We start from the raw sequence: 12,233 nt of genomic DNA, 5'->3' as shown, positions 1-12,233 counted from the left end.
AAGACTCGAGGTCTCGATCTTAAGAGCTATTTTTAGCAGTGTTCAAGACTCGAGGTCTCGATCTTAAGAGCTATTTTTAGCAGTGTTCAAGACTCGAGGTCTCGATCTTAAGAGCTATTTTTAGCAGTGTTCAAGTCATGGCCTCTCTAAACAGCTAGCAGCTTCCAAACTAGAAAATCGGACTCGATTCCTCGATTCTTTTTCAGTTTTGGAATCGAGGCCTCGAGTCTTTTTGCCGTCGATCTTGCCCTGGCCTAATAATGAATTACTCAAACAATTATAATTAAAGTTACATTCTCAGAAAACTCCTTCCAAAATGGCTGTTAAAAAAGACATGGTGTCCACAGTATAAATCCATAGTAGTATTGCAAAAACAAGACTGAGATCAAAGTAATTCAATTTTATAACAGACAGCAGACAGCTGGATGGAAGCAAAATCATCGGGCAGTTCTTTTTTGAGAAGTGCAACTTACACACACAGGACCTCTTAGTATGATCCTATCTAAGAAGTTTAGAGGGCTGAATCCCTATACTGGTTTTATTTTTCAGAGCTGGGAAATACATGGAGAAAAATTCCATTCTATCAAAATCCCACACCATCAATCAGGTTTGCTAGAACCTGGCACCGAACTAGGGCCAAGAAGCAAAGGAACGAGTTTTGTAAACAATATAGAATACCAATGTGTGAGGACCAACTCAAGGGGGCTATGAGGGAAGGTAATACTGAGCAGATGTGCATATTTTTTAAAAGTAATCCTTAACTTTCCATTTGTACCCCAGAATGGTCGCTGTACTTAAAATCCAAATAAGAGCAATTTTGAAAACACAATATTGAAAAATCAACAGCAACGGTTATGGGAGATTCCCAAAGAAACACAGAAGCTGCGCTCAACTGAAAGTAAAACATAAATTCGTAAGTCATTTATATTGGATGAACAAAAAGACAGTAGAATCCGAAATTTTAACGTACTTGACAAGGGTTCCAGTTTCTCATATCTGCTAAAGAGTTTCAGGTAGAAGACTGATTTCGAATGGAAGAACAAAGTAAAAAAAGGAAAACTATTCATAGACCATGAAACTACAGATTTCAAGGATCATTATCTTTACTAACAACTATAGCTAATAGCCCACATAAAAAAATTGAAAAGTGATTAAGCTTGATTATCAGACTGGAATCCACAACAGCGATTACTACCTTAAAATTAAAAGCACATTTTTTTTCTTACCTGTTTCCTGAACACGTAATAAGGACGTCATAGACGGTTGCCTCCTTGCCCGCAATGCCTGGTCTGAAGGACCAGAGCACAACCTCTGCAAAGAGCGAGAGAGAGAGTTGTAGCAAGATACTGTCACTGATCATGAATGGAAGATGCTCCTTTTTTTAGTAAAATTTTTATAGCACTTGCAACACAGTTAAGGTCATATAAAATATATAAGTGCCAAAATTTGAGGTATTCCAAGAGAGTAACAAAAAAAAAAGATAGAAGAGAGATCAAAATGATAACCGTTTGATGGAAAAAAAGGACCAAAACACACTAGAACACTCACCAACAACCTACAGAGAGCAAAAAGATTAGATTTTCACCAACATGAATAATATTCATAGTTAGTCAAGCAATTCCCAAATTATGTCAGAGCAAACACATCAGGGTGTTTACATTTCCCAGAGGCCACAAATCCATGCATGTAGCCAAGGTGCAGTATTACGTTACAGGGGCAGGGAACTCAGTCAGAGATGGGAAAGCTTAAAAAAATTTTGAACAGGTAAAGGGGAAGAGCAATGGAACCAACATAGATCTTACTCACAATTAGAAAGGATAACGCTAGACGTGTGATTCAACCTCCAAAGTGCCCAGAGACATATTTTTCAGGAGAAGCAAAAATCTGTTTTATGTCTATATGCTCGTACCTACGAATCTGAATTTCAGATATATGACATTATATGATGTAGAATGATGGTTTGTAACTAACTTTAAAGAAATAAAGCTTTCTTATATAAGTTACTGGACATAGGCGGTTTAGACCTACCAAAATCAGCGTGATTCAACCGCCTAAGTGAAAGTACGTCTAGGCATTTAAATCACGTTAATCAATGCCACTCAACGAGCTCTAATGGTCGCTTGGGCGTTTGAGTTATCGACAAAAGCAAACCATAATAGTTTTCAGAGTAATTATAAAGTTAAGAGTAATTATTGCAGTTATTTGGTTGGGTCTTCTGGGGCAGGACTGTTTTTGGCCTCACGGAGTCGGTAAAAAAGACTATTCATCTTAACGTTCAGTGTGTACTGGACCTTTGTCTTCAGTGTGTATCAAAAGCAATGAGCATTTGTGAAAATGGAGTCGTTTTTGTTTCAGCCAGGTCTGAATGGTCCAGAAACCATCATCAAAAGGGATGGGGGGGGGGGGGGCATTCTTATTTATCCATGAGCACAGGACCATACCATTTTTTAAGGAACCTTTCAATTACACTGTGTTTGCTATCCACTTCTATTTGCGTTTGTTCTTTTTCTAATTTTTCAAGGTATTTGTGTTAAAATTTTTGTCCTATCTGGTACAAATGTCGTTGATTGCATTTGGCAAGATAGCGTTGTGGTCTGATAAGTACAGCCATCATTGTATATAATGAATGTGGCATATTTATTGTCAGTAGGCTCCTCCAGGAAGTTACAAACACTAGAAGAAAAATTCATTGGCAATCAATGGTCCTTCTTCGTGCAAAACGTGACACTTCACATCTTCATTTACCATATTAAAAAAATTTATAGACAGCTAATTTGGCCGTTAAGATACAGTGCAACAGATGCGTTCAACACCATACTAACACATCCGCTTCCAAGTCCATGCACACTTGACATAATACGGTCTCATCGACTGGGTTTTGTGCATGTTTCATGTTAGAACTTGCATACATCACATTGATCCTTCCGACACAAACAACAACAGGTTACTCTTTTTTAATATCTCTCTAAAGTCTTCTGGGACGTGTAACTCTTTCTGTTTTCTTTGGTACTCTCTATAAACGGCTCTGAGGCTTTGAAAGTGATAGTTAAGATAAATTTTGCCCGTATTCTGTCTGCAGTAATGGGAAAGCAATTTCGTCAAGTTTGTCAAAGAATTACTTATCCCCAAATTGCTTGTCCTCTTCTGCTCTCTGGTAATTTGACAATCGTGGAGCTCCCATTTCCAAGTCATGTAAACTGTCTTTGCAACAGTCATGAATAACTGCTGTGTGAGGGCAGTTGTACACAAATTCATTGTTTTTCATACAGGTAGAATGTATGAGATTTGTTTCAAATTGAAGTGTAGAGCTGGAGAGTTGAAGTAGAAGGTTTAATGAAGAGAAAATTTTCGGGGTGAATATGTTAATGAGTTGCTTTTTTTTTTCAAGTGACAAATTAAGTATTATCCACCGGCACTGATTATCTAATCAATGATTCAAGAATGGTATGACAGAAACATCAAGGGGGGCACACTTAAAGTAAATTAACCCTATGCGTACGCCCTAGGGTCATTTTGTACCCCTGGGGTTGTATTCTTCACTTTTTAGAATACTTCTACTTCAAGTACAAAGATCTCTTTGAAACTTTCAGTGTTTCTCAAAAAATCATTTTGACAGACTGCTATGCAAAGCGTATGGATCAGATTAACGAGTAAATTTCCTCTTTGGAAGTGATGGTACAGAGTTCCCCACATCGTACGGTTACGATAGTAAAACATGACATACCGATACGGTTCAGAAACGCGAAAAGTCGCAATAAAAATATCTCTCAATAGTTGTACCGAATGTGAAATAAGCGCCCTTTAGCTGTCAATCATAAACTTTTTAAAGAATTCATTCATCAGTAGCTATCGAAACAATTTATCGACTTGGTCGAGTTAGTATTAACATATATTCTTTGATGCCATCTTGCCCTTTCTCAACTACACTACCAAAACTAGTGATAGATTACGCAAACTGCCTTCACAAAATCTTCTGGCTATCAAAAGGGTTCGATTTGAGGCTAAGTTAGCAAAGGCAGCCCTTTGTTTTGATGTTACCTGCCAGTCTGTTTTGACAAAGGCCACAGTCGTATGGGTCACGCCAGCTACGTGACAGGTGAACACCTCAACAAGCCACTGAATCTGCGTGATTCAAATGCCCATTCGCCACTGGGCTGCAAAACTGGCACTTGGGTGGTTGAATCACGGGAAATTGGGGACTGGTGTGATATAGGCAATTGATTTACTGAACGATTGAAACACTTTGCAGTAATCTTTCAAACTCAGGGTTTTAACATAAGGCGTACCATAGGCTGTACCACATAAAGGGCTCAAAAGTGATTTTCTAAACTTTGTCACTTAGGCGGTTGAATCACGGGGCTAGCAGTAAGTGGAAATCAAATAGAAAGCCTCCTGCCATTGTGATTGGACATCAAGTTATTCACTCTTCGCTCACCATAAGTCATAAACCCAACACAGGGATATGTTAATTTAATAGAAAGGGGATATCATTTTACTGACTATGGCAGTAATCTGACCATGAGTCACCGTGGATTTTATCCCTGATTAATCGGTTAAGATCCCATTCACCAAAGGTTCCACATTTTCCTTGTTCCCAAGCACAGGGACCTTATGCTGAGATTATTGTATAATATTTTTTTCCAACAGAAAGAAGATGTTTCTTTTTTCACACCTACCATCAATTTTCATAATATAATGTAAGTAATATGTTGCAAACTACTCAGTCTCAGCAGCAGTCAATATCAACAGACAAGCAACTGACCTCAGATGTAACTATGGCACCTGGCTGAGGCATAGGAAAAGCAGCAGGGTGCGACATTGGCACTGGGCTTCGGACAGGAAATGGAGGGGCTGGGGGAGGAACGCCAGACATCATGTGAGGAAAAGTCATTCTCACAGGGATCTGTGCTCCGACAGGGATCTGTGCTCCGACAGGGATCTGTGCTCCGACAGGTCTGTGGGTGACCATGTGCTGGGAGGCCATCATTGGGGGTGGTGATGGTCCATTGCATTGGGGAGCAATACCACACCGTGCTCTGTAATGATCTGGACACTTTCCACGCAGCAGAAAATCATCAGACTCAGACATTTCTGTCACAGTAAGGGGAAAAAAAAAACAGGTTACGAAATGAACAACAAGATAACACAATAAAGTATAAAACAGTACAGTGGGTGTCGCATTCAATGAGAAGTCAGCTCCAATGAGGCAATCCTTAATCCCCGATTTTTCCCTCTATATCTCTTCGTAAATGTACGTCGGCTCCAATGAGGTTGCAAACAGACCGAAGTCGCTTTCAACGAGGTCGCGATAACCTAATAAAAGCAATTAGCTGCCCCAAAAACTAAGAATTTTTCTCCTTTCTCTCCATCTCACACAAAGCACAAGGCCCACTCTCCATTCCTAACACACTGTATTGCTAGATCTAGTGTGCCTCCTAATATGGGCCTCAAAGCTAAGAGGATGGGTGAGGGTTAGCCTACGGTAGGGATGGGAGGAGATGGGTGGGAACGCGATGTGGGCTGTGTAAAACTAGATGGGTAGGCCGACACCATTTTTTTCAATTTTCCTTTCTTCCCCTAATAAAAAATCCAAGCTCCCGCCATTACTTTATATAGATATCTAGGCCTAGACTAGATGTGAGAGGGTGTTTCTACACGATGAAGTGTTCTGGAAAAAAATATATTTAAAAATACATAAATGACGGTCAGAACACAGCTCAAACATGCACACACTGATGCTGTTTGAGACTTTCGTCATCAGGGGGAACAACTGTTTTAATTACTGGTATTGGTACATCGTGTAATATAATAACGTGTCTCCTTTCTTTACTTTAGCCTAAGTCACATTCAACGAGAGGTCAGATCCAACGAGGACAACAAGCCGGTCCCGACAACCTCGTTGAATACGACACCCACCGTACTAAATCAACAGATGAACATTGAGGTATCATGTCAGATTCTCTACACTAGACAAACCCTGCTTACAAAATAAAATGTAGAAAAATACAATACTTTGGTCACTTAAAACGACACCAGACCATTGTGAAAGAGGTGCTTGAAGGTAGGATAAATGTGGGACAGGAGAGCCACGGGAAGATAGAGAGTAACATGGATGGACAAAATTAAAACATGAACTGGCCTAGGTATAGCAGGATGTGAACAGCAGCTCGCAACTGTGAAGGACGAACACGTCATACACGCCAACCTCTGAGTCTGAGTCAGATCTCGAGAGGCGACACCTCCATGTATTCCAGAGGTATAAATCAAACAGTACTAATTTTCTAGCTCTAGTTAATTTGCAGAAGTGATACAGTACTAGTTCTAAAATTTTGACTTAAAATAATTTTTCGCAACAATTTTTTATATACAGTCGAACCTGTGTAAGACGGAATTGCAAGGGAGCCAGAAAAAAATTCCGTCTTAGACAGGGGAATTTAAGGGGATCAAAACCTAACACCTCTCAACTGCTATCCTGTCTGAAAATGAATTGCGTCAGTCTTATCCAATTACCACCAGTGTTCGCCTTTCATAGGACCACTGTTTGACCTATTAAAAAACAGAAACGTTTGAACATCCCCTTTGCTTCCACCCTTAGCCCCACCCACCAATGCCAGCCCTCACTGCCATCATTGTAACAGTTTGAGTCAAGGAACTCTTTTCTCTGCAGGCCGTATGATCAGGGTGGTAGGCATTGGTCAATCTAATTTCCCACCTAGTAGATGGCTTCTGGCTACCCAGGAAAGTGTCCGTGGTGGCTGGCTACTCGAGCACTCTCACGGGCAGTCGTGAGATTTCACACCCACACTACACTGTCCATCTGCATTGCTCAGGGCTCACATGATGGGGTAACATCTACCCCCAAATTGCACCCGTACTCTCCTTCCTCGCCCAGCGGCATGGCCATAGCATTAAGTTTAGAGCTGACGGAACCAAACTTGCGAGTTTTGTTTAAAATCAGGGAAAAGCATTTTCCGTCTTAGACAGGTGAAACCCTCGGAAGGGAGCGGATTTTTCTTTCCGTTTCCACATTGGACTTGTTTCCGTTTTATACAGGTAATTAAAGAGGAATATATCACAAGAGGGGGAGCAGGGAGATTCCTTTAAGACATGTTTCCGTTTTATACAGGTTTCCGTAAAGGCAGGTTCGACTGTATAATATGGATAGGCCTGGATTCTGGATCTAGAAATCTACATTCTAGACTAATAGCAATTTAATCAGATTAGAAAATCTTTCAAGGAATTAACTATAGATTTTAAATTAAAAGTAATCAGTCTTAGATCTAATTTACTTTCACCTCTCTGACAAAACAAACATGTGTACAGGTACCGGTTGATGATAAATGATACTAGTACTACCAGCTGATTCATCATTAAAGCAGTGTTCCATCTACCATTGTGACAATAATTTATGCTTTTGAGGCCTTTTTCAAACTTTAAGTCAGCTAGTTTTGAACCTTGGTCTTGACTGACTTGACTACCATTACTGACATTAAATCCCTGTCAGTCGTCACAGTCATATAAGGTTTTCCAAACTTTTTTTTTTGTGGGTCTTACTCTGAGAGGCCTAATTACTCTTCGAATCTTGGGAACTCAGCTACACTAGAATCTAGTACTTAATTAGATGTGTCAATAACAAAGCTCCCTCATATCTTAGTGATCTCATCCAGACACATTTAATGACATCATTTTTATGTCAGTGGATTCATGAACAGTACAATGTTAAATGTAAATGACTATGTATCCTGCCATTTATGTATTTTGTGAATTGCATTGTGTATATTATTTTATTATATATGTGCTCATTTCGTGATGATGTGTAAGCATGAGCATGTGATAAAGCAAGTAGATGTGTGTGTGTGTGTGTGTGTGTGTGTGTGTGTGTGTGTGTGTGTGTGTGTGTGTGTGTGTGTGTGCACATGTGTGTGTGTGTTTGGTGTACATGTGTGCGTGAGTGTGTGTGTGTGTGTGTGTATGTGTGCGTGTGTTTGTGTGTGTGTGTATGAGTGTGTGTGTGTGTGCATATGTGTGTCGCGTGCGAGAATATTGTTCATACATGCATTTATGTAAAACGCCTAAAGCTGTGTTTACACGGGAGTGGGCGCTATAGAAATGATCTTCATTATTATTATCTACAGCTGTAAAGCCCCGGTTACACGTAACGATAAATATAGTACATAAAATGGACCACAAAATTGTAATAATAATAATAATAATAATAATTGCATTTATATAGCGCATATCCATGCTCAAGAGCATGCTCTATGCGCTTTACAACTATTATTACCCCAGCAGACCCTCTGAGAATACTCAGTACAAAGTTTGGACGATGGTTGGAGGCTCGGTCAAGAAATCCAGCGCCCCTCGATGTTTTCCGTGCATTCACGGTCAGATTTTGGGGAAATGCGCTGTAACATAGAATCACTTTGAAATTTGCCGCCGCGCAGGATTAATTTAAACTCAGGCTCAAAATTTTTTTTATACTTTAAATCATTACATGTAAAAACTGATTTCATATTTGGAATCAGCATCTCAAAATAAGGGGCCATTCAAATATAATCTTACGCCTGGGAGGGGGGGGTCCTTGAACTAATGTAATATTACACTTTTGTGAGGTAAAAAAATATTTTTGACATATGATGAACTCTGCTTTTGTTGATGATAACTAATTTCACTTTTTTAAAAATTTAGCATAAATGATCAGTTATAACAGAGATACAGTGGAAGGAATCCTGATAAAGTCAACTTGCTTTTAAAGTCAACTCTTGCTTACAGTCAACACCTCACTGTAGTCCCGTTTCTTACCTTCTTTGTTTAAGTAATTATAAATCTTTCTGATACAGTCAACCACTTGAGTGTTAACCTGATGTAAAGTCAACAATTTGGGGCTAAATCCTAAGATGAATAATTCATTCAAGAAGAGATATTTCGCTTGAGCTAGTGGTGTACACACCTTCAATTACATATATACTTTGTTCTTTCTTTATCTCTTGTTTTGGTGACAACTTCAGAATTATACTCCCTGAAATTGAGATTACATCTTGTTTATAATTACCAGGTACAGTAGTCTCCGCCTAAGATCCTGGTGCTCGGGAGCAAGGAAAAGCGGGATCTTAGGCGAACCGGAATCTTAAATGACGAACCCAGGGAAGAATCTATGGTGACCCATGTTAAGGCTTACAATCGGTAAAATGGTCTCCCTCCACTTTAAAATGAACTGACGTGACCGCTTGGTGGGTTTATGACGTATGGCGAGCAAAGAGTGGTTAACCTTGATGACCTATCACAGGGCATAGTGGGATGAGGCGTGCCATTTTCACTTATTATCCTATCATGAGGCTCAAGATCTACGCTTATCAAGTTGCCCCTCCCCTCTCCCTTACCTGTCGAAAATGTATAGCTTTCCATCCCCCCCAACCGCCTTTTTCGTTACACACTATTACGTTGTGAACACACCAATTAAAATCCAGTCTGTCTCGCAAATTCGGGAGTAGAAACAACTTCTCCAATGGTCAGGGAAGAGGTCACGGTTCAATGTGATCCCGCCAGGAGCGAACGTGTAGGCCCTACCCACCCCGCGAGTGATGTAAGTTTAGGGGGATAGCTCAGGTGTGAGTGAGATGTTCGGGGAAAACAAATGTGTCGGTCAGTTCACACCCCGGTGTGATCCCGTCTGGGGCAAACATTGTATTGCTTCATCGAGTTTTACAACGTGTATGTGATCACATTCACGATAGTAGCTGATCTTTGATGCGACGGACAGTTTATTGATCATCTCAAATTTTCACTCTTGGTTGATCGGCTGTCCCGCCCGCGGTTTTTTCCGCAAATTATGATCTGAAATGCGGGATCTTAGCCGAATGTAGACCTTCAGAGTGAATCAGAGCGGGATCTTAGAGGTGACTTTTGTATAGTAAAAATTCTGTTTTCTTAAAACAGCGGGATCTTAAGCGAACCGGGATCGTAAGCGGTGGGATCTTAGGCGGAGACTACTGTACTTTGTAATTTTTATAGCTGTCATCTTCAATTTTCAATGGCCAGAGTATGTGACACCTATTATTTTTTTAGTGCATATATTATTATGGGCATGTATGTGTGTATGCATGTTTTTCATGAATATTGTGCAATGCGCATAGAGCAATGATTGTTTTACAGATTTCCGCGATATAAATGTCATATTGTTTTTATCATAATAAGCGAACAATGTAATATTACGGGGGGGGGGGGGGGCAAATAGAAGGGGGGGGGGGGGGAGCAAAAAGTCCCAAAAAAGGTGTAAGATTATATTTGAACAGCCCCTAAGCAAAGTAGTTGCTCTCGGAGAACCAGATTTGATGCCGTTATTATTTATACATATTTTAGCAATTTTATTATTCAGTTGATCGTAAACGGTGCCGTTCAGTGTCAAGGTCACCAGGTGCGTTGTACATCCGCAGTCAAGTCAAAGTCAATGATTAGGAATTTCCCTGATCAAAAGAAAACTGGACGATAGATTGGCACGTCTAAATTAACAGACCACACAGATCGGTACACTTTTTTCACTCCTGCACACAGATGCTCTGCTTCGGGGTCAAACTGCAGTAGGCTATTGTTTGCAGCAGATTACACATGACATAAAGCCACTAAAACAGTGGCAAATCAATTATTTTAAAAAGAAAATCTAAAAGCTTAGTTCTGTAAAATATTAAATGAGACCCAATATAGATCTATATGGGTTACAACAGGGGGGCATGCTGTAACCCCACAGATTTTTTTTTACTCCACAGGGGCAGCCTCAATTAAAAACAATCAAAAATTAATATTTAAAAAAACTAGACCGAGGGAAAGTAACAAGTTCTCGCGCATACGAAAGTCCTCCCATAGATTCTATAGTGAGGCCTACAATTTATCTTATAATAATCTTTACATACAATTGGGCCATAAAGGGTCAATTCAGTACAAATCGGACTGTCTGTACAGCACCAACACTCTACAAGCAAAGGTATTTTCTGTCCACAACCCTTCAAGCGTCGTAATTGTGGTGTTCAGAACCGGTTCTGTAAGCTGAAACTGAAACTAGAGGCTAGGCCTAAATTGCCCTAAAACCTCATCCTAATCTAAGAGCGAATTGTCTGCTCACTTTTAAAATCATAACAGTGTCCGTCTTTGCAATGGAGCCCGCAATGGATTATTGCAGAAATATCAGACCTGATTTTCAGCTCGTTCTCGGTTAGAAACTTGATCTAGACTTTAGAATCTAGAGAAGCATCCACTTTTCCACCTGTTGAGCACACAAAACTAAAACCATTCATTCATTGCTAGGCCAAGGCGCAGCTAGAATCTAGTCTAGTCAGTCTAGCCTAGTAGTATAAGTAAGTCTTTAGACTAGGGGCTACGCTTTCTTGCGTGCTTCTTTTTGAGTTTCGTTCATTCATTGCCAGGATTTTCAAACGACTGTAGGCCTAGACTTTTGAAAAATTAGATCTAAAATCTAAATAGAAGAATCTCAATGACAAGGCTACCAAAATAAAGGTTCCAAAAGTTTACAGCAATGATAGGCCTAGCCTATTATCAAGTTGTATGGCTAGGTTATTATCATGTCTATTCAACCCTTCTAGCGTTGTGAATGCTGGACAATAATTACCAAACACAGTGAAAGAAAAATAGAAGCAACAGAAGTAGATATCTACAGTCGAACCTGCCTTAACGGAAACCTGTGTAAAACGGAAACCTGTCTTTACGGAATTTCCCCGCTCCCCCCTTGTTCCTCTTTAAAATATAAAAAATTTGCTCGGATAATATGCTCTTGAAAAAAACAAACTTTTCCTGCCTGATCTTTCCACGTCACGCATTTGTGCAGGCTTTCCAAATTAAAACAAATAAAGTACGCTTCTCTTGGTCAACCCTACCTCGTTTGCCTTCAATTTTTACTAGTGAGAGGTAGATGTCCAAGGCTCTTTATAATGTCGAGTCAATTTATAAAATAATTTTCTTCCCTAAAATTTTCTCCTTTCACCTCCTCTGTCCCCGTCGTTTTATGCAAGAAAAATATATTCTGAAATTAAGCAAACTGAGCCCAAAAATATGAAATTATGCGATCCTGTTAATTTTAACAAAGAATGATAAAGGACGATAATCAGATATTATACAAAAAATGATCAAATTTTGCTAAATATAAAACCATGGGGACAGTAATTTCCTGCTCTCTATAGTCATGGCGTTCTGTCATCTGCTTTTCATTTCCACTTTCTGCCCCC

General features: G+C 39.7%; 1 protein-coding gene across 3 annotated transcripts in view; it reads right to left on the bottom strand.

The window, feature by feature from the left end:
• Positions 1-11,668, bottom strand: part of LOC101862008 — a 37,175-nt gene extending 25,507 nt beyond the window's left edge. The window contains exons 1-3 of one of the 3 annotated variants that reach the window (XM_035973466.1): positions 10,908-11,668; positions 4,763-5,091; positions 1,227-1,311 (exon numbers count right to left, since the gene is read on the bottom strand). In XM_035973466.1, the coding sequence (XP_035829359.1) occupies positions 1,227-1,311; positions 4,763-5,089 (412 nt within the window). In that variant the 5' untranslated portion in view covers positions 5,090-5,091; positions 10,908-11,668. The remainder of the gene's footprint in view (positions 1-1,226; positions 1,312-4,762; positions 5,092-10,907) is intronic. The other 2 variants (XM_035973465.1, XM_005112383.3) reach the window with 2 other exon arrangements.
• Between the last annotated feature and the right edge of the window lie 565 nt (positions 11,669-12,233).

This window comes from Aplysia californica, unplaced genomic scaffold, assembly GCF_000002075.1.
Source record: "Aplysia californica isolate F4 #8 unplaced genomic scaffold, AplCal3.0 scaffold01253, whole genome shotgun sequence".
NCBI classification, from domain to species: domain Eukaryota; kingdom Metazoa; phylum Mollusca; class Gastropoda; order Aplysiida; family Aplysiidae; genus Aplysia; species Aplysia californica.
This window is presented reverse-complemented; position numbering and strand designations above follow the sequence as displayed.